The sequence below is a fragment of the Caretta caretta genome, chromosome 13 (assembly GCF_965140235.1).
Source record: "Caretta caretta isolate rCarCar2 chromosome 13, rCarCar1.hap1, whole genome shotgun sequence".
NCBI classification, from domain to species: domain Eukaryota; kingdom Metazoa; phylum Chordata; order Testudines; family Cheloniidae; genus Caretta; species Caretta caretta.
The window spans coordinates 11,741,555-11,764,609 of NC_134218.1; the positions used below are offsets into that span (position 1 = coordinate 11,741,555).

A 23,055-nucleotide genomic window follows, 5' to 3' on the forward strand; every position below is an offset into this window, starting at 1 on the left:
CAGGAAACAGCATTTCCAACTGGAAGTAATTCTTATTGGTCTGTCTTCCAAGTTGTTAAATTCATGCATTTGGCAGTATTCCTATTTCCCAACTGGGGAGCACCACAGCACACTGCTGATTCACAACGCAGGGCCTACCTGTGGCTAGCCTCTAAGAAAGCTGATGCAAGATCTCATCTGCTCAATCCAGGCCATTTCATTTTAGTAACTTCTCTGACTACTGTATTAAAGAACACTTCCTTACATCTCCCCAACCTGGGCAGGAAGCAACAGCATTACAATTATATTTAAAATAAGCTAAGTCCTAAAATGGTTACTCCCTAATGAAGTTGTACTTGCTGGCATTAACAGACCAATCATGTCTCTAAAACTAGTTTTCAATAAGGTGTCTATACAATTTTAATTTTGTCCCCTTGGGGATCCATACTGTACACTCAATGAGGCAGGAGTCCTGTGGAAAAAACAGTATGATCATGTAATTAAAAACTATCAAAATGTTTCAAGTGCTTGACTTTGTAATCTAAATAATATTCTTTTAAACAGTTTTTTACATTTAATTTCCTAGTTTTTACAAGGAAATTGTGTGTGTGTATATATATATATATACACACACACACACAATTCGAACAGTTCTCTCCATCGTACATCATTAGCGTTTGAACCCTGAACCTTCAGCAAAAACGTCTACCACTTGAGCTACAGGACTAACTACATTGGCCAGCAACAGCAGAAGGCAGTTAACAAGGGGTTGGGAGCAGGGCAGCCTGACTGGCTCTTTCACCACATGGGGTTCAGGCTCCTATTCCAAATGATGCTAGGGCTGGGGGAGGTGGAGGGAATGGTTTGCTGTAGCCATATGCTGGGTTGGGAGCGGAGAACCTGGTCTTGCTCTCACTCTCCTTCTTCCCTCTCTAGCTAAGTTTCCAGCTTAGTATGTGGTTAGTCCATTGATGTTGCCTTGGTAGTGGAGGGTGCTTGGCTATAGAAGGTTCACATTCACTTATTTTGACAGCCTGCCATAGCAAGTGAGGGAAAAAGAATGGTGATTTTTTCAAACAGATTAGATTTTAACAACACCTGAACAGCATGCCCTGGTACAAATAAAAGACCTAATGCCATAGCTGAATTTCAAAGGTGTGCTGCAAACAATGGAGGTGTAAGAGATTTTCAAAAATGGCATAAAAAAATCTCTTACAATGGACAACGTTAGGTAACCTGAAAATGAGGAATTGGCAGCAACCCCTCTCTTGTCTATCCCAAGGAAGACTCTCTCAACATTATACTACAGCTCAGCATGCTCTCCACCTCTGGATATATTCTTCAAGGTGGTAACCATCTTTCTAGTCTTCCAAAGTAACAGAGCGGTATAATAATTTTAGAGTTGGAGACTTCACCTCTGTTTTCAACTCTGAACTGGCTCCATGCATCTGAAGAAATGGGTTTTTTACCCACGAAAGCTTATGCCCAAATAAATCTGTTAGGCTTTAAGGTGCCACCAGACTCCTTATTTCAGTGCCGAGATCTTTATACCGCCCATATCCAACATATGCATTATGAAACTTAGATCAAAATCCTTCTTCACTGACGTCACTAGTGTCTACAAAGTTCTCCGAGATCTTCCAGGGAAGAACACCATGGCAGCACACAATGATATAAAGGAATGGAGTATCTTCTGCTATTGATATCTCTCAGCAATTCTTATCTACTAATAGGATACAAAATATCCCTTCTAAAATAAGGGTACCTAGCTGAAAAATGAAATGTCTGACATATTCATAGGTAACACATAATTAAAAAAAAAGGTCACATAAGCACTACCCAGAGCAGAATAAACTTCCTGATTACTTAAAATATGACTTTTCTGAACAAATCTGTGGTATTTTCCCCAGGGAAACTGGCTAAAAATTACTAATAATTGAATCTTTGCATGCCAAAGATGCATTATGATAAATCTTGTTCTAGTGTAGATGTTTAAGCACAAGTTTAAATCAAGTCATTTAATATCTGAAAATTGTCACTTGACATTTACATGGTATGTTTCCTCTTATCATAATGCTACAGTATATCAAACCGTAGAAATCACTGTCCTTCACACATTACTATTCCTGTCATATGGCTGTAAAATAAATAAAATCTAGTGAGTAGCTGACAATTTCACTGATGCTAACAGTTTAGTCCTGAATCTTGAAGCTGTGCATTATTTGATCAACAACTGGTCATCTCTCTATCCCAGCAGATCTTGGGAGTTGTTAAAACTGATTGTGTTTTGTGAAAGAGAAACAATGTACAACTCCAGCCCCCCAACAAATAATTATTATGTTTCAGTCACAACTGAATGCTGATTAAAGGTCAGTACTTTTGTCCATACACATTCGATGCTGATTTTTAAATCTGATGGAAATAATTTTGGAATGGAAATTACTGGCTAAATTTTTATTTTTATATTATATTATACTGCAATAGTTTGCTTCTAAATTTTGTTTAACTCATTATTGCCTTGGCAACATGCAATTATCTTAATTTGCAACAAAATAAAAACATTCACTCCATATCATATTTGTTACTATGTTTTTGTTCTTTTTAATAACTGTTTACCATATTATTTTTGAGATATTTATTAATGACTAAGTTAACAAATATATAGGGATATTGCAAATTTATCAATGTTGATATGTAACTTAAGTAGATTGTGTTACAACTTGATGGACTGGACTGTTGTAACATCATAATTTAAGAGCAAATAAAGTTAATCTGTTCACAGGAGGTTCTTCTTTAAAATAAAATCCTGAACATATTATTAGGAATGTGTTTATTTTAGAAGTTTATAAAATAAAGAAAAAAATATTACCAGATTCAAGGCCAGAAATCCCAGATTTTCTTTCATACACAAACTGAAATCCATTCCACATGTTCCAGGGCCCTGTATGGTCCAGCTACATGTAATTCTGACAGCTTTCAGATGGCTGTAAAGCTGCTCCAGGAAGTAGGAGCCACAAAACCATTCACTTATGCCAAGTGGTGGCTTCTATCTCAGCGTAAAATATTTTTATTCTTCTTTGACTACACCTCTAAAAATCACAGCAGCCAGAGCTAGTAATTAAGACCACAATCAGATTATTTAATCCATAGGAGTATGTCAGGATACAGCTCACATAAAAGACGCCATATATATAGTCATACTGAATTACACCCACCATGAGACAAACTCAAGGCAGAGAGCAATCATACATAGAAGAAAAAAGGTAGAAGGGTTGTTTCTCATCCTGTCCTAATGATACCACCGAGGCGACATAGAAGGTCAGATTATTTCAGTGTAGGGCTTCTCTGGAGTGGGCGGGGGGAAGCTGAGAAATCTGAAGCTGGAGTCTTCTGACTACACAACACCACACAATTGTGTGTGTCACACACACACACACTACAAGACACCCCCTCCTTCCCAGGAAACACCCCAGAAAAGGACAAGAAACATTTCACACCCCTTCCCCACTCTTTGTGGTCCCTCGCAATTTCAGGGCTCCCGGCATGCCTGGTGCCGGGGGATTGGGGCGAGGCCGGAGCAGAGCCCCGGGGGTCCAGACCTAGGGGCGGACGGAAGCACCCAGCGCCCCCACGCAGACCCCCGGGGGCACCGCCGCCTGCCCCCCCAAGGGAGCGGTAGGAGGCCCGCAGAGCGGCGGGGATGCGGGCCAGGGCCCGCAAAGGACATTTGAGCCGCTGGAGCCGAGCGCCAGCCCCCGGAAAATGGCTGCCGCTGGAGCCCAGCCCTTGGCAGCGGCCGCCGAGGGAGCGCCGGGCCCCGCGGCCGCTCCTCACCTTTGAATTTCAGCTCGTGCTGCGGTTCGAGACTCAGGACCTGCTCCACTTTCGCCATGTTCCTCGGCGGCGGCACCGGGAGGGGGGTGGGGACAGCGGGGACGCGCCCGGCGGGTTTAATAACCCCCGAGCCGCGGGTGACCGGCGGGCGGGAGGAAGGGGAGCGGCAGCGGCGCCTCTAGACGGGGTGGGGGCGTCAGGCGGCGGCTGCGCGGCGAGGAGGCTCCGGGCTCGCACACGCTCCCCTCACAGGGTCCCTGGGCGGGGAAGGGGGCGGGGATAATGCAGCACGGAGGGGCCCAGAGAGAGGCTACCGCTGACGTCGCCCTCCAGCCGCCGCCACAGCGAACAGCCCCTGCGCGCGGCGCCGAGCGGCCCGGCGGACCAGGGCGCAGCGCGCGGGGCTGGGAGGGGAGCGCGCAAGCGAGGCAGGGGCCAAGGTGCAGCACGGAGGGCGCGAGGCAGGGCAAGGGCGGGGCGAGGGGAGGGGAGCGCGCGGAGCGGGGCGGGGCGGGGCGGGGCGAGGGGAGGGAGCGCGCAAGGCAGGGCCAGCCGGGGCACGGCGCTCAGTGTGGGGGAGGGGAGCGCGCAGGGCAGGGCCGGGGCGCAGCAGCTAGGCGCAAGGAGAGGGAGTGATTGAGGCTGGGCCAGGGCACACTGCGCGGAGGGAGAAGCCAGGGCCGGATTAACTCTCCTGCGGGCACTGGGCTATTAGGCTATTTGCGGCGCCCCTGTATACAAGTCTTTTCCCTAATTTAAAACAAAATGATCCCAGTTATGGCAGCGAGGCTATTAACGCTATACTGAACTTGCCTTTTCATTACCATAGAGCTGTTCTGTGGTTCTATTTCAGTCTTAAAACATGTAGAATATAGTTAATTCAAAATAGCCTACTTCTTACCTTAGGACAGCTGTCATAGTCGTTTCTTTCTGGGAGGGCATTTGGGTGCAGGAGGGGGCTCCAGGCTGGGGCAGAGTGTTGGGGTGCAGGAGAGGGTGATGGGTGCGGGCTCTGGGAGGGCGTTTGGGTGCAGGAGGGGATTCTGACCTGGGGTGGGGGTGCAAGAGAGGGTGATGGGTGTGGGCTCTGGGAGGGCGTTTGGGTGCAGGAGGGGATTCTGACCTGGGGTGGGGGTGCAAGAGAGGGTGATGGGTGTGGGCTCTGGGAGGGTGTTTGGGTGCAGGAGGGGATTCTGACCTGGGGTGGGGGTGCAAGAGAGGGTGATGGGTGTGGGCTCTGGGAGGGTGTTTGGGTGCAGGAGGGGATTCTGACCTGGGGTGGGGGTGCAAGAGAGGGTGATGGGTGTGGGCTCTGGGAGGGTGTTTGGGTGCAGGAGGGGATTCTGACCTGGGGTGGGGGTGCAAGAGAGGGTGATGGGTGCGGGCTCTGGGAGGGTGTTTGGGTGCAGGAGGGGATTCTGACCTGGGGTGGGGGTGCAAGAGAGGGTGATGGGTGTGGGCTCTGGGAGGGTGTTTGGGTGCAGGAGGGGATTCTGACCTGGGGTGGGGGTGCAAGAGAGGGTGATGGGTGTGGGCTCTGGGAGGGTGTTTGGGTGCAGGAGGGGATTCTGACCTGGGGTGGGGGTGCAAGAGAGGGTGATGGGTGCGGGCTCTGGGAGGGTGTTTGGGTGCAGGAGGGGATTCTGACCTGGGGTGGGGGTGCAAGAGAGGGTGATGGGTGCGGGCTCTGGGAGGGTGTTTGGGTGCAGGAGGGGATTCTGACCTGGGGTGGGAGTGCAGGAGGGGGCATGGGCTCTGGGAGGGCGTTTGGGTGCAGGAGGGGATTCTGACCTGGGGCAGAGGGTTGTGGTGCAGGAGGGAGTGCAAGGTGCAGGCTCCAGCCGGGAAGTGCTTAGCACCAGTGGCTCCTGGCTGGCGGCGCAGCGGGGCTCAGACAGGCTACCTGCCTGCCTACCATAGCCACAAGCCGTTCCTGGAAGCGGCCAGCTGCTGGCACATTTCTGTGCGCCCCTGGGCAGAGGGCGACAGCATGTTTCCATGCTCTGTCTGTGCCCGCAAGTGCTGCCCCTGAAGCTCCCATTGGCTGGGCCAGTGCTGGGGACAGGACAGTGCATGGAGCCTCCCGCCCCCTTCCCCGACCCACCAGGGGCCGCAGAGATGTACCAGCAGCTGGCTGCTTCCGGGAGTGGTGTGGGGCCATGGCATGCAGGCAGCCTGCATGAGCCCTGCTGCACTGCTGGACTTCTAGCAGCCCGGAGATCGCGATTGACTGGCAGAGGCTCCAGGATCGACCAGTCGATCACAATCAATGGGTTGCTAACCAATGAATGGTATATAATTATGGATTTATTTTTGTGGGGGCCCCCTCTTAGCCCGAGGCTGCAGCCCCTAAAGCCCCTGTGTTAATCCGGCCCTGGAGAAGGGGAGTGCGTAAGGCAGGGCCAGGTCAGCTCCACACTGAGCAGGGTGGGAGCGGGAGGGAAGGAGAGTGCAAGGCCAGAGTAGAACGTGCACCAGACTGAGTGCATTGCTTGGGAGGAGCAATTTGTGAAGGCAACAGGTGATTTTGGTGGGCCCAGGACTGGATTCTGCCACCCTTACTCCTGTAGCTCTCTCTGCAAGCAGCCCCATGTATTTAAATTGAAGAACTACTTGGAAAGTACTACTTAGTAGCAGTAAGGGTGCCAAATTCTGGTCTTGAGAGCACTGGCCAGTAGCTTGTCTTGTCTGGTTGTGGGATTGGGATGGTGCAGACCACAAAATGTGCATGCTGGGCTGACTGCTAAGCCAGGGCGCAGCATGTGCCGGATGGTTATAGAGCCTGGGAATAATAGGGATATGATGCAATAGTAGAGATACATAGTTTAAGGTGGTATTTAGGTAGGTGCGTAATTTAACAGTCTGGGAGCAGTATGGAATAGGCTAGACTTGCATCCTGGGAATATCACGACCAGGATGGGTTCAGTCTGGGTGAAACAGGTGCTGGACTCGACATATACCTTGAGAATAGTCTGCAGGGGACAGTCTGTGGGAACTGTGCAGAGCTAGAACTTGGCCAGGGATAATGTGAAATGCCAGAGTATACCACACAGCAGGTTGGGTGCAGAGCCTAGGTAAAGCATGCAGCAGGCTAAGTGCACAATCTTTGAATAGTCCGTGCAGAACTTGGGTGCAGCCTGAAGCAGATAGGGATAGACTTGTTAGATACAAGAACCAGTCTTTAACATGGCCAAGAGTATTTATTCTGAATTGTAAGATGTTCACTTGCCTCTACAAATAGCTCAAAAAAATGTAGTAGTAAAGAGGAAAAGGCCCAGCAAATAACAAGCAATACTTAAATGACGTATGAAAAAGTGTTGAATATGCAATTTAGACTCTCCATTCTTTCCCGTAGTACTGAGATAAGAAAAAGTACCGTATTTACCTCCATCATCTCATGGCAGCTTTATTTCATCCTGTTTGTTTAGAACCTGATTCTGTAGACCAGAGCTGCAGAAACACTTTTATTTATGCAGTGAGTTCGTTGAGTATGGTAGATGATGAAGAGCAATGAAAGGTTCTTGTTTACAGGTGGAGGTGGTATCAAAATGATAAATTGCAGAACCATGGTGATAAATGAATCATGCGCCTTTGACCACCTCATCTGTACTTTTGCGCCCTGTAATCTGTGTCCCTAGGATTTAGTCAAATATTCCATTCTCCTGAACAGCTTTAAATAATAATAATTAAAAAACCATCAAAGGGATAAAGAAACGATTCCATCTTCTGACTCTAAATGTGGAATTTTGAGTCTGCAAAATTACCCCAGTCCAAGGCATTAAAGATATCTGTTAATAACTTTTCTGTACATAACATCATGAGTTTAAAGTCTGATGTCTCATGACTCTGTATCTGGAGATTGGATTTTTAGACCACAGAAAAGGGGAAATTCTGATTTTCCAATGGAGCCCAGTACTCACAGCTAGCCCTGGAATGGACTAAGATATACTTTAAAACTGAGATTTTTATGTATAGGAAAAGCAGTTTTATGTTATTTTTAGGTGTTTTAAGACTCTCTCTGAGCTTTGTACTAATTTAACTCATAGTAATTAAAGCATCTGGCTTTATGCATCAGGTGATTAAAAAATTCTAATACGATTTCTAAAAACTTTAAAACATTGCTAAAATAGTGTTTCTGTACAGATGTGGCATACAGAATATATGATGGTATGGTATAACAGTTTAATCAAGCTGGAGTTTGGAATAGCAGCAAAGATTATAGTCTATAAAGTCTGATTTTTTACATACAGAAAAACTCATTCATTCAGAGCTGAATTTTGCCTATCCTAGGCCTTGGAGAGGTGTAATGTGTGTGTAGGGGAGTGGGGGGGGGAGGTGGATTCCCATTTACAGGAATGAGAAAATCTTGAGGCAGGTTGACTTTTAAAAGGGGTGTCTGTTGAAGGTGCATAGGTGTTTGGTTTGTTAAAGTCCCAATTAACTGGATTAATAGGCAGAAAAAGGTGATAAACTCATTTTTTCACAATGCTCTGCAGTTATCATATTGATACAAACTCCATCTGTTTCGTATGTAAAATAGAAATGTATAACACACAGATTTTATAACTGTATATAATCTGAATACTTTCATCCAAACACATGTAAATAATATATACAGAGCTAAGAGGACCTGAGCTTTGCATTGACAAGGCTCTAGTCTTTGGCAACATGAGCAGTAGGGAATGATTGATGGTCGTGAAAATTTGCATCACTAAGTGGAATAGTTATATTATGATCTGCACCCCAAAGAAGTCTGTACAAGTATGTTTCTGCAGTATTTATACCACATACCAATACTTCAGCTGCTCTTCTCCATATTTGTTGCTGTGTTTCAGCTGCTCTGACCTGGTCTCTCTTTGGATACTCAACCTGTTCCATCTTGTTTTCGTTTGCTGGGGAGCATCTTTGATTTTTTTTTTATTTTATAGCATTTAATTTTCCATATTATGTAGCATAAGTGACAACTGATTATGGGCAAAACTGACCTGCACCACTGAAGTCGGGGAGTTTTACCATTGACTTCAATGGGAAATTGTATTGTGGCCAAATTCTTTTTCTAGATGGAGGAAAAATGGTCAAATAATGCACAAGGTGAACCGTGCAGTTTTGTTTGTTTTTTTTCCCTGTGCCTGGAATGTCCCTCACTTCCATTCTACTGGCCTGGAATCAGGGACACTCTGGCCAACTATTACTGCCCTTTGTCGGGTTCTAATTTACTGCACCACCATAAAACAAAATTATCAAGCAACATTCATTCAGATTTGAAACAAGAGGACATTTCATATGTTTACTGCTCCAGAAAGTACAGAACTTCTTTAGGCCACCTATTCTCCATATTATAATTTTATGATACTCTGAAGTTTGCCTTCTACAGTTCTGATAACCTCTTACATTGTTTTATTTATTTTCATAAACAGATTGACCCCATTAAGCTGGGCATCAATCCATAACCATAAAGAGCAATCAGTAGAAAGCTTGCAGACAGGTACAAAGCTTCGTTTTTATAAAATATTATCAGGATTCAGAGCAGGTCAGAGGAAAATCTTAGAATTCCAAGTATCCTAAAAATTCTGTAGAGGAAACGTATATTTACCCAAAGTAAATAAATAAGCAAGCATACAATATGCTGCTTATACCTTTTCAAAGATCTTGTGCCTGAGGAGCCAAGGATGTTTAAAAACATTTGGTGATCTAAAAGATTTGTAGAGTTGCATTATTCTACTGAGTGCAATGTGACTGGCATCTTCGAACCTGACTCATATGCTTGGTTTTGGAGGGCTCACCTATGTTTGCTTCCAGCATGAAATGTTTAAGCATGTAAAAATTCTAGTCATGAAAGTGAAAAATTATGAACCTAATGAACATAGTTTGTCAGGCTTTTGTTACAAGTGATTAACTGTGTATATTTAGTGCTGTAGGGATCACATTTGCAGAGTTGGGCATACACCAAAACCACCTACAGGCTCAACTGTGAATTTTTTAACAATCCAGTAATGGTGGGACTATATGGTAATTTGTTGCCAGGCAAATTGTTAATGGAGAGGTGGGGTAGTATGGATGAGTACCCTTATCTGACTGTAAACTCCTTCTCGAGCGGTGTGCTGGAATTATTTCTTCTAACTAATAAAACTGTTTACCTTAAACATTGAGTTAGACTTGGTCTACATTGGGGAAGCTGCATCTTCACAAGTTCTGTGCACAAATCAGGCAGTTTGCATGCAGTTATCTAACTTCCAGGTGCAAAGATGTGGTTCTGGGGGCATACTATTTTTCTTGCCAGTACATTCATATTCAACGCTGAACATTTGGATCTAGCTGTACATTTTCCCAAGCACAATCATTTCTGTTATGCAAGCACATGGCCAAAGAAATACCTTAAATGATGGCAGGAGGACAGTAGCGAGCATTATGCATTAAACAAGTTTTTCTATTGCTTCTGCGGCAAAGACATACCAATATCTATTTCCCAAGTCAACTGCAACCTTGCTCCTTGACAGAAAGATGCTGAAATATATTTTCTGACAAAATAAAGATCTTGAAACAAAGTGAAATAGCACTATCATTAATAGACTTTTTTTTTTCTCCAAAATTTCTTGCTTTTGTGAAGTCTGCTGTTGGTTAAACATCTTAAAATTATAGTATCAAAAGCTGGAAGGGGAATACTGCATGCTTATAGCATTAGTACTAGGTAGTAACTAAGGAGAGGGTTTCATTTCCATCTTCTATATACATTTATAATTGATCCTATGCAGACCTTACTGACAGTTTTCTATGTTACATTGACCATAATCCTTTAGCTAGAAGCACATTGCAACAGACCTTTTAATTAAAATTCTAGCATCCCACACTAATCAAGTTTGGCTAAAAATAAATTCCTAGGTAGGTGTAGGGCAGAGGATATTTTGATAGCTTGCCTTCACACACTAAGAGGGGAAGGCGCTGTTTATAAAGGTCTACACACATTTTTAGTATGTAACTAAAAGATTTCATTTATATAGGAAACGTTGTTGAACCTTCCATGCAATTCCCACTGAAGCCACCTTTCTGTTGACTTGATGGAAGCTGGGTCAGGCTCAGCGTGGGATGTGTACATAAGACTGCCATTTATTACATGTTTGTAGAGGGCCTAGTATAACAGAGTCTGGCTTTGCAAGCAGGCGGAAGGCAGATGCTATTGTTAGTGGAGGCAGTTCTTTAAGGCTTCCTTTTTCTTACCAGCTTCACCTCCATCTTGCCTGAGTTCAGCTTTAACCAGCTACTCTTCAACCTAGTGGTGCATGTAAGCTGCAGCAGGATCAGTAACTGACTAACTGCATCAGGCCAACCAAGTCAGGGGGATGAGATTCCCAACAAGCAAAGGGACAAAGTGTCAACTGCAAGCAGGCATCTGACATGCTCAGAGGGGAAGGGGGCACAAGTAAATATATAGTGGGCCTCCCTATTCTCACTTTCTTTCTTCTTCCATTGCTAGGGCTATCCAGGATGCGGAAGCTGCTCAAGTCACGGCCTACAGCAGTTCCCTTTGTAGGAAAAAGGAGGAGCCTGTTAATTAGGTTGGGGGGCCTTTTTCAACACTTGACCTCTGGGTTCAATGAGGATGTTGCACCCCCCTTTATTATTGTGGAGGAACCCTCTTCTTTCTGCTTCCCAATGGTAACAGCTGTGTGGAGTGACCAAGAGGAATAGTCTTCAGTCAGCTTGGCTGCCTCTTCTCTTTCTGGCTCAGACAGACAGACTTGGACAAACACCGGCAGTCCATTTTTTCCTTCTACATCAGCAGGTAGGGACAAAGATGCTCCTTGATCAAAACATCAAGATGAAGTACCAAATACACTCACTTCATACACAATTTGCAGAAGCTGCACAATGATGCTGGCATGACCTCACAACAGCAGCAGCACATGGCTTTGTGACTGACAGACATGGCAACTTCCTGCCATATCCTTAGAAGGCCTTATTGAATTAAGTTTAAGTATCTTTGGGGTCCATTGTACTAAATGAAGAGTTTATGTATGATTGTGTCCTACCGCTTGAGGGAGGGCTGCCATACCTCCTCCAGGAACCAAAAACAATGGGCAGTGATTAAGGCAGGTCACTCAGATTGTAGTAGCGCCAGAGGTGTATCACCTCCCAGAAAGATTCACATACTCTAGATCAAACTGGATGTTCCAAACTCTAAGAGACCAAAAAAAAAAAAAGGACTTTTGGATAAATAGCCTTAGTTTAAACTGACTCAGTGATCTGCATTTCTGCTCAGTCTATTGCTCACTGGTGGTTAAAGACATCTTTACAGAAAACCGTTCTTATGTATTATTCTCTTTTCCATTTTTGTAGTTTAGAGCACTTCTGCTTCACTCTAATGGTTTTATACTTACAAGATGGAGATGTTTCTTATGCTCGTCTTATTTTTAAGTAAGTTACACATGCAAAATGTGTATGCAATTGCTCACCTAACTACCATGTCACAGGCACACCCGGAACTGCATGCACCTATGACCACGATTAGCTAATTGTGTGCAAAACTGCAGGGAGTGAACATTCAGGTTAGTCATATGATTACAGATATGTTTTGTATACACAACTGCAGATGTATATTGTTTCTATAGAACAAAGTTTAGTCCCTCAGCCTCATACTCAAAAACCCAAACCATATATGAATAGCATTAATCTCCATTCCTGAGATTTTGGTTTAAATTGACAATGCCAAAATCCATTTTACACAGACACAGCAGGGGTCTGTGCAGTCAGGGGAAGGAGTAGGGTGAAAAGAGAAGGGTCTTCCTAGCTTATGTAACCAATAAGAACTATTGCAGATTCCACAGCTGCAAAGACAAGTTTGATCTGGTTAGAGCCTACTGTATGTTATGTTGAATTGACAGGTTTAATCTATGTTCTTGTACATACACTGAAGACCTGGCCATAAATACATAGTTTCATTAGGTAACATTTGACAAATAAAGGGGGGGCGGGGAGGGATTTAAGACACGATTAAAAAAAAACAACAATGTTTTTTTAAAAAACTGCAGTTTAACAGAAGTTCTGGTTTACCCAATCAAAACAATACCAGCTTGTGTAACACTTCTGTGAGCCTGCAACTAGAAAAGCAAGCTAAAAGCAATGCATTAAACAGCCTGAGACTGGTAAATGTTTGCCAGGTCCTGGAGTGGCTGATGAAACTCTGATGGTCTATATTTTCTCAGGCGCTAGGTGGCAAATGAAAGGAAGCATTAAAGACAGATGCTGCATTTCCTGTCTTTGTTATTACTCTCTCTCCTTTTGTGTAAGTTTGTCTTGTGTTGCTTGGTGTGTGCACCTGCAACAAACATTCAACTTTTAGATGGAAAATGGTAGGTGTAGCATTGTTTTTAAAAATTATATGTTTGAAGTATTACTTGTACTCACTTTTTCCTTGGGGTATTTCCTACAACCTTCTTCCTACACACTATGCTGTACATACTGAGATGTAACAATATTTCTGAGGAGTTCGATAGCTAGGGAAATTGTTGAAACCAAGCCAGCACATTTATAAAAACATTTTATTAATAAAATGTTTACACCTTTTTTGCACAATACATCACATTGGTAGTGATTTTGCATGTTATTACATTATAAAAGTTTATTATGAATGATTAAGCTGAAACAAAGCAGTTTACAATATGCTAACTCATTGTTTGCAGAGTATCTACTATAACAATACAAACTAAAAAGAGAGATCAGAAGTCTATCTTTCTTCATTAGCATCTACAAACCAACAATACAGACTTACTGTGTACACTCTCAGGACCAGCCCAAGAGAAGACCGTAAAAAAAAAAAAAATCAAGTCTCAAAACATTCATAAGCTTAGCAATTCATTCTTACAATATTTCATCACTAGTAATCAGACTATATTTCATGCAATGAAGCAATGGTTGTAAATTTGTGCACTTTACAGTACTACAAATGCTTTTGTAACTGTGAGCTTAAATTTTGTTTTAATAATGGATGATAAATAAGAAGGCACAGACATTTTAACCCTTACACCAGGTTAACCCCCAACATAGTCTTTAGAAGCAGAACATTCTGAAGGAGGACAAGAATTGCTGGTACAAAGATTATTTTTTCCCATTTATGTTTACAGACCAAACACTTCTTATACTGTAGGAATTATATGCTTAATCAAGATTTTTACTTTTGTCCCCTAATCACAGGAATTTAAATGCTTTCCTTTTTTATTTAAACTAAAAAAAAAAAAAAAAACCCTAAGACACGTGGAATGGTTTCTTCATCCGAAGAAGAATAAAAAAAAAAACATTTGCCAATGTATTTACACATTCTATATAGGTCTTTATACTGTTTCCATCACTGTGTGTAACATGAGCACATGGTGTGCCACACACAGAGTATCTGTCAGCCTCATTACCCTGTATTCAAGAATACAAAAGTTAATCATTTGTAAGTCTTATTAACAAAGTCTTGCAAACCTTTACACATCCTAGGTTAGTAATGTTTTTGGCAAATGAGTAACACTTTCTACATTATCCCAGGAGGATGTAGACGTATGTGTCTTGTCCACTGTGTTTTCACAACAGTTTTGCAAGGCAGTACTAATGAATTACCATTTTGTTCACAAATATTTGCTGCTGTGGCAGATGCTTTAAGAAGAAGAAAAAAAGATTTGCCAACCCTTACAACCTGAATCCCTTGCAGCATAGTGCAAGATGTCAAGAAAACATAATAGGTTTAAGGTACAGTACAACTTCATGGAACATACAAATCATAACATGAGTAACAAAACAAGACACGAAAGTAGAGGTGAACCCATTTTCACTGACTACTCAAAGGGTTAAAATATGTTCTAGAACAATAACTGGATGGAATTACTAGAAAGGAAAGGTAAGGCCAGAGAGAAAAGGGGCTTTCTTCCAACATCTGAAAAATTACAGTACATATGCAAAGAAGGATAACAGGAATGGAGCAAAGAAAAATTAAATCACATCTAAAGACAAAATAAAAATACCTTTTAATAGATTCAGAGGTAATGGGTTTCTTTACCATAAAAGTGAAGACCAACTCTGGGGATTATAAAATGACCAACTCCAAGTTCTTAGATAACGCAAAGGGAAAGTCAACAATTGTTCCTTTTGGGAGAATGCCAAAATTCTGTAAGTGTCCTGGAATTCAAGTAGTTTCAATAAATTCTGTTGAAATCTTTAGAGGTTAGATCATATGCCCCATGTAGAGAAACCCACAGGTGAGGAAGAGGGGCACATGCAGCCACTCAGGTCGCCTCCCCTACTTCCACTGGATCACTCTACCAGTGGAAGTGAAAAGAAAAAGCCAGCCCTCAATCTTAAAAATCTGATCCAATTTTAAATAGTTATGCTCACACTAGAGGTTGTCAACATTAGGAGCAAGATTTCCAGAAGCCTTCAGCATTTAGCTACTGTTATTGCTGTCAGATGGAGAATTTTTGAAAAATCTGCCCACTTCATTTAGGCACCTACATGACAGCTGAGCTCTTGAAAATCTGGCCCTAAATCATAGTCAGATCCAGGAGGTACAACCCTACAATGTATATTACAGTATGGAACCATCTGTTAGGGTCTCAGAAAAAGTCCTGCTGCCAGTAAGGATTTCAGGTTAAAACAGACTCTGGAAGAAAACTTCCAGATAGAATTGAAGCCAAACACCCTCTACAGGATTTCCTTTCTATGACACTGCCTGGATAAATTTCAGGAAGGTCAAAAATGTATAACGAAGTTCGGCATCTTTGGTTCCAGTTGTATTACCAGGAAGAAGATCTGCACTTATTTCTCAACACTCCAGAGAATCAGACGGCATTTTTCTAAGTTTAAAGGCAAGTACAATTTGGCACATGGATTCTTACATAAGAAACCGAAAAATGCTGTTTCAAGCTTGCTTCCTCCCACAGGTTGGAGCCATTTGACAAGGCATCTGCCTTCACATTCTTTGGGGAGAAAGAACAGCTGACAGCTTACAGATGTTTTATTCTAGAATCCATATTTTATTTTTGCCTCAAACATCCACATGCCAACATCTCATTTCTACACGCAACAAGTTTTTTTGTTGTCTAATAAAACATACAGCTGGGAATGTAAAATGAACATTAATTTTGTCAGTTTTCTTTGTAGAATTTTATAGTGAACTTTTATGTAGTTTGGTTCTGGACACATGGTTCTTCTATTAAGGGACTGACTGTAGCTACATAAGAATGCATAAAGAGAATATTATTTGTGAACTCAAACTGCTAGAAGAGTGCAAAATCAGTCTAGACATTTATTTAGTTCTTATCTCTGTGGTCTTGGATCAATTTTTTGGAAGCTTCCAAGAATCTCAAGTGAGTAACCTGAAATTATTTCAACAAATAAGATGGTGCTGGTAAGAGTATGTCCATGCATAATCCACATTCTTGCCTCCTTCCCCCGCTCTCTCTTTCTTTCTTTTTTTTTTTTTTAAAGTATTTGCTTTGAATTTTTACTTTTGTTTAGTTATTGCTATTTATGAGCAAGGCTCACTAAAGGAGAGATAGGCCATGGAATTTAGACAGCATCTTCTGTAAATCTGCAATTCCCAAGGTAGTCAACACAGCAAAAATATAAAACCTCATTCTCAATAAAAACTAGAGACACTTCCACAAGGAGGGAAGTCATCCAAACATCACTGATAAAGCTTCTTTTCCCGCACCATAATCTTAAGTGTTTTATATCATGTTTGTCTCCAGTAATATTAAATAAGGAATAGTTTAGATTTAACATCTTCATGAAGAGCCTGTTGAGGATAGCTTTTAAATCATGCAAGATATTCACCTTGAATGATTTTATTTTCAGCAACTAAATTGAAGGCTTTACTATCTATGAAAGAAATGGCTCCCTGATGAGAGCTGGACAGTGAACAATGAATGCCCAGTCTCCTGACCAATTTAGAGAATGATGTTTCCAAAACACTATAGCAACTATCAGATTTTCCAACTACACTATTTTATGGGAGGTGAAACACCCCCAACACATGTGCTTGTAGTAAAGTTATATTCATGTTACATAAAGTCACATTTATTTTGCACAGAATGCCCCCATCAAAAACATTAAGGATCAGATCCTGTAGCACTTCAAGCAAAAAAGTATTACTGATTTCACTAGACGTTAAGGGCTGCATCAATTTAAAGTTTAAAAACAGGCAAGACAAAAATAAGCTAGTAATACAAGATGTGGTTTCTCTAATAAGCTTCAACAAATAGCTCAATAATTTTAACTTCTTGGCAGCAAAAACTGTTAACTCCCAAGAGAACTCCGATTCCTAGCTTCCAGAGCATTTTCAATAATCTTGCCTCTAGAAAAAAAAAACCCAGGAATGTTTCTGCCTTTTGTTAAAATAAGTAAACTGGCAGAGCATGTCCATTTAGAGGCTTAATAGGAGGATCTCAGCAGGTACACACAAACATGGTACTGTAAAGCCACATACATCAGAGAAGCAGTTTCTAAGCATATATTTGGGACTGAAGAGTTCAGTTCATTGTGGTTTTGTGGGGTTTTGCCCCCCCGCCCAAAATTTAGGAGCATACTTATCCAGCTCCCAAAGCTTTATCTTAGACATGTCAGCCAACAGTTGCTTCACTTTTATACTTCATTTGAAAAACAAGTAAGTCTTGTCCACAGTCTGAAGAAAGCTGAAATGTTTCTACTTTGTCAGTTTCAAAAAGATGCATAGGATCATTACAGAAAGACATGCATTGTGCTACACAGAGCATAATGTTACTTTCATCCATTATTCAAATCGTACCTCAAAGAAGTCCATTCCTTTTGAGACTATCAGAGGCTAGATTTTCAAGAGTGCATTTCAGCCATTTAAAAAGCTGAGCCCTTAGAAGTGCGGAGCTCCTGATCTACTTCAGAGAAGAGAGAGTTTTTAGAAAGTCAACTAGAACCAGTGATGCTCAATACCTCCAAAAGAACAGACTCAAAAGTTATTTAGGGACAAAAAATGTAAGTAACTCAGCTGAACACTGTGCAGCACATATGAAGGCTACATCTACAGTAGAAACTTCAAAGCGCTGCTGCGGGAGCGCTCCCGCAGCAGCACCTTGAAGCGTGAGTATGGTCACGCGTGAGTGCTGGGAGAGAGCTCTCCCAGCGCTCCTGGTAATCCACCTCCATCAGGGAAGCCTGTCCACACTAGCGCTTTAAAGCGCTCAAACTTGCTGTGCTCAGGGGGGTGATTTTTCACACCCCTGAGCCAGCAAGTTAGAGCGCTATAAAATGTAAGTGTAGACAAGCAGGAAGAAGAATTTGCAGGAAAGCTACGTAGCTCTGCCAGAGATGAAACTGCAATAAGCCAAACACTCAACTACATGGATGTCTCTGACCCAGGGAGACGTTTACTCATGTAATTGTATTTCAATATCCAGGTTATTGACAAGTGAACACTCAAGTTGGGATCTGGAATCAAAAGAATTTAGATCTCAGCATACTGACACATTTTAAACAAGCATGATACTAACAAGACACTTTGTCTCAGCTAACGTGCATGAAAGTATTTTTAGGTAATCTGATAATGAAGACATGGAAATGCCCAAGTTAAGTCTAACAATGTGTGATTCAGAATCAGAAGACAACTGTACAAAGGTGAAAAAAACTACACTGATACTTCATTCGAGTGGGCAGAGCTACAGAGAAATTTCACTTGTATAGATTTAAAAAAGTAAAAGGAAGAAGAGTTATGAGGCATCAAGATTTAGTCAGAAAAGGAAGGATATAGGACTGGCTTGTTAGAGAAGATGATGTATTAATCTTAGTCTATCTTGCCAGTGACCAAGTTTACCATATACCAAACTGTATTTGGAAAAAACAAATGCTGTCCAAGGAAGAAAAAAAAAAAACCCTCTTTTTGGCCCTCTCTCAAGTTTTTAAAGATTTGCTAAGAAGAGATATGGCTATATGGCTTCATTGGATCCTGACTGGGGACTCTACTGTAAGACTATTACTACAATTCTAGAGTCAAATATCTTCTTTTCAAGTAATGCATATTTTATAGGTGTAGTTAAGCCAGTTATTCTCTGTGAGGAGACAATAGAGTTTAAACCTACACTTTTAGGTGCAAGGACACTGAAGTGATAATTTAGAGGGTATGAATCTGTTTGCGGCTTCCTGAATGGATCTTCTGCATGAGAGATGTTATTGATCTTTCACAGATATTAAAAAAATAAATATGCTGTTCAGTGTCTGGAAACTTGTCAGATTTACAATAAAATTCTTATGTTCAAACACTATTAATAAGCCTGAAGAAATCCAAGGCAGGTGAACATATTATATTAAAGATAGTAAAGGTACCTAATACCTTGGTGTGGAATGGGGAAGGAGACTTCTGAAGCACTGCCAACATCAACAGCTTGCAGGTAGAACTATGACACCATGCAACCATGTGATAACAAAACATGGTATTTAGTAGCAGCTCGACAGAACCTACTGTAAGTATATACTGAATCTTATCTTTAGATAAGAAGCTGGAACAAAAAGCAATTATTTGTAATTGAAGGGTACAAAATATTTTCAGTGTGGGGTTACAGTGATAACACAAGATTACAAAACAAGCATTACAAAATGGTGAGCTGATGCTTCCAAGTAAACACCCCCCAACCCCAAAAGAGGAATATATTTTTTGTTATCCTGAAAGGGAACTCTGCTACAAAAGCATACTGAAGTGCCAGAAGAGCATACTGCTTGACATCTTTTTAGGACTAGCTTTGAAATCAAACATTTTTTAATCTATCTTCATTAAATGGATAACTACATCTTGGTCTGTTATTTATTAGAACTCTGCCAGTTGGTTAACCGAAGACAGAGCAAAACTTTCAAACAAGTTTGGCGTTTAATTATTGCCATTGTGCAAGGGCTTTGAGTAACTGTAATTAAGTTTCAGAGTAGCAGCTATGTTAGTCCGTATCCGCAAAAAGAAAAGGAATACTTGTAATGTTGATTACAAAACTATTAAACATTTCAGTCCGATGAAGTGAGCTGTAGCTCACGAAAGCTTATGCTCAAATAAATTTGTTAGTCTCTAAGGTGCCACAAGTACGCCTTTTCTTTTTGTATATAATTAAGTGGTCAGTTGCTAGCCTGCTTTGATATAATACTGTATCATAGCTTTTACAAAACTTTAAACTTTATGTTTATAATCTATTGCTTCAAATGCCACACAAAGATTTCAATCATATTATTATATATCTTAGGGCTGAACCATGATGCACACCAATACATAATTATTCTGTCTTCATTGTTAGATTCTCTGTTAGGGAAACCAGCCTCCATATATGTGCATGCAACTTTTTGGGCACACACAATAAACTTTATATGCTCATAACCCATCTGCACATGCAGGGAGTTTGAGCATGTGTATGCTATTGCAGCAAACAGAAGTGCACACTCAAAGGACTGCATACCCACAGATAGAGGCCACATTTTGAAATCTTGGTCTTAAGAAGTTTTAACCCCAATGTTTCATTAAAGCTTATTAACCACATTCAGAATATGCTTTCTGTTACGATAATAGCAAAATAGTTTTGCTTGAGGATAGCTTTGAAACAAGGATTCTGAGTATGATTTAATCTGAAGTATAAGCTGTTTCATTTCCTACTTATTCTTTGAAATCTCCTTCAGCTAAAATACTTAAGATTGCAGAATGCCAAATTACAAATCGAGAACAAATACCACAGACATGGCTTTAATTTCAGAATCAAAACTTAAACTCAAATATTGAAAATACTCTTCCTTTAAAAAATAAGAAGTTCTCTACTAGTTCTAGAGGAAACTAAAAATAAATAATGAAAATAGCATAAAAGGATATGGTCAATTTATAGTTTAATATAAAATGTACGAAAAACAATACAACATAAGCGAAAAGCTGATTTGCTTAAAAAAAAAAAGCCAAGTAATTAAAAAGTTATTTGGGCTAGACCCAGGAACCAAGAGGTAACGATCTACGCTACCATACATGACTTGGATGTGGTTTCCTGTTTGTGTGCCTAGCCAGCAAGGATTGGGTGCACTGCAGAGGTGATCTGCTCAATGGACAAGCCACATGCTTCACCAACAGCAACATCTACCAGCCATTTCAAGCAGAAATGCAGATGTGATAGGAGGGAAGTATCACCCAATCTTCTTCTGGAAGAGGTCACTGCAATGTAAGACCTCACAAGCAGGGATAGAATTGTTGGAGATCCCCAGGGACTCTGTCAATGGGTGAGGAATGGAAAGACTGAAGAAAGCTGATTTCTCAACTGCTTTTACATAATTTATAATAGTTTAGGCATTGGTCTCATAAATATAGTACAAACACTTTACACATGCGAAGCAATAAAGAACTTTCCCCCAAAATATTAAAGTCTTACTAGAACTATTGATGGCATCTGTTGTCAGTCAGTCATGCTCAAGTTTAAATTTAGAAAGAGTTTCATCTAGGTTCTCTTCCACCACCATTTTTAATTGTAAAAATGCTTACTAAAACAAATAGGTGCTTATAAATGTATCAGTTTGCCTTTAAATGATTAAGCCAGCATGAAAAGGTAAGATTGTCTATGGTTTAAAATTCATTGCTTGTTTGTTCAGATTACTTTTAAATAAAAAGTGCAAGTGGGATCTGGGGACTGGATGGGCTGATTTGCTCATTTTTTTATCAGTAACTTATTTTGTAGCCATCTACAACCAATTGCCTCACTGTACTTTGGATTAGCCACAATTATATTTAAAATAATGCTCATTATAACAATTGAAAGGGTAGCAGAATAGCCTTATGATTAAAGTCACTATTTAAACAGGGCTGTTTCTTCCCCCTTCCTCATCCCTCTGGACCACAAAAGTGCTCGTTTCCCTTTTACAAAAAACATTACATATAATGTTGATTACAAAACTATTAAACATTTCAGTCCTACCATCCATATGTCGACATTCCTTTCACGCAAGGCCAAAGAACTAATGATGGATTCCCTTTGAATACAAGAGACACTATACATGTTGTAAATAAACAGGCTGACATTATCACGACTGCAGTCTCTTCTGTGACAGACAGATGTCAGATGAGCTGGTCCATTTTTGTGGGACCTTGAAGTATGAACATCAGGCAGATAAGTTCTAAGACCAATAATGTATACTCAACATAAACTATTAGCTTCCAAGACCACCTACTTTCAAAACAAGTCTGATTTTCTAAAGTATCAGTCAACAACAGCTGCGTTTTGTCACTGAAGGCTGTCTTCTAAGTTTGAAGCCCTTACCGCTAGATGGGGGGTTGGTGTCAGTTGATGGAATTCTACGACCTATAAAGAAGAAAAAAAAAAGTTTATAGCAAGAGTTACATTAATTATTGAAACTACTTTTACAGAGCATCGGATATCTGCAAAAGCATTTAATCCAACGGATTGGATTTTGGAGGGAGCCCCTCGGAAGGGCAGGTTCCCTTCTTTCCTGAATAGATACGGGGCTTTAGGACTCCTCATCCCTGCACTGGCCCCTTTTCTCTGTGTAAAAGTGCCAGAGTAGTGTTTCAGATCTCACCCTATATCCCTAAGATTAATGCTTAAACAACATGATCTGCTTTGGCATTTTTCAAGCATCAAAATTTATTCAAAATCAACTAAATGCATAAGAAAAATAGCTTCCTGATTTCCATAAATAGTTACAAAAGAATCTAAGTTGTAGTTAAAGTCAGTAGTAAAGAAAGTATTTAACTACTTCCATGGAGTCTTTAAATTTTTTTAGTTTAAAGTAAAAAATATTAAATAGCTTCACAATCATTTGACAGCTCTGATCTGTCTATGAAAGGATTGCCTCTAATTTTATACTGTTTACTTGACTCAAAAGACAAAGCTAAGAGAGATATCGGCACATAAGTGTTCAGTGTTTATTATAGCCAGCTGAATTACAACTCAAATCCTCACTATAAGAATGCAGTACTGCACTGTATTCCCTTGTGGTACTGTTTGCATGTCTTCCATGTAAGAATCAATTTGGAATAATGTAGAAAAAAAATTTGTGGTCTAATTGAGGGACAGGGTTATCAAAAATTTTGTAAAGGGAATCCACACAAAAATGTTTGGTTTTAAATCACATTTAGTAATTGTGTGATAATTACACAATTACTACTCCCCATTAGCCAGTTATGCTTTGGATAATACATTCCCCTAATCAAATCTGAACACGGAACTCTGATTGGAAATACTATTTCCCCTTTTGTATTTGTGAAAGTTTTGGTAT

General features: G+C 41.0%; 2 protein-coding genes and 1 long non-coding RNA gene across 3 annotated transcripts in view; 1 reads left to right on the forward strand and 2 right to left on the reverse strand.

Annotated features, from left to right (window-relative positions):
* The window catches only part of VAPB (VAMP associated protein B and C), a 62,735-nt gene extending 58,638 nt beyond the window's left edge, over positions 1 to 4,097 (reverse strand). The window contains exon 1 of the mRNA XM_048819692.2: positions 3,814 to 4,097. Within this exon, the coding sequence (XP_048675649.1) occupies positions 3,814 to 3,871 (58 nt within the window). The 5' untranslated portion in view covers positions 3,872 to 4,097. The remainder of the gene's footprint in view (positions 1 to 3,813) is intronic.
* LOC125622099 (uncharacterized) lies at positions 4,096 to 13,385 on the forward strand. The gene is made up of 2 exons (XR_007352650.2): positions 4,096 to 4,253; positions 11,285 to 13,385. It is a non-coding gene; the product is annotated as an uncharacterized LOC125622099 (long non-coding RNA).
* The window catches only part of RAB22A (RAB22A, member RAS oncogene family), a 35,028-nt gene continuing 25,304 nt past the window's right edge, over positions 13,332 to 23,055 (reverse strand). The window contains exon 7 of the mRNA XM_048819693.2: positions 13,332 to 22,118. Coding sequence (XP_048675650.1) covers positions 22,021 to 22,118 — 98 coding nt within the window. The 3' untranslated portion in view covers positions 13,332 to 22,020. The remainder of the gene's footprint in view (positions 22,119 to 23,055) is intronic.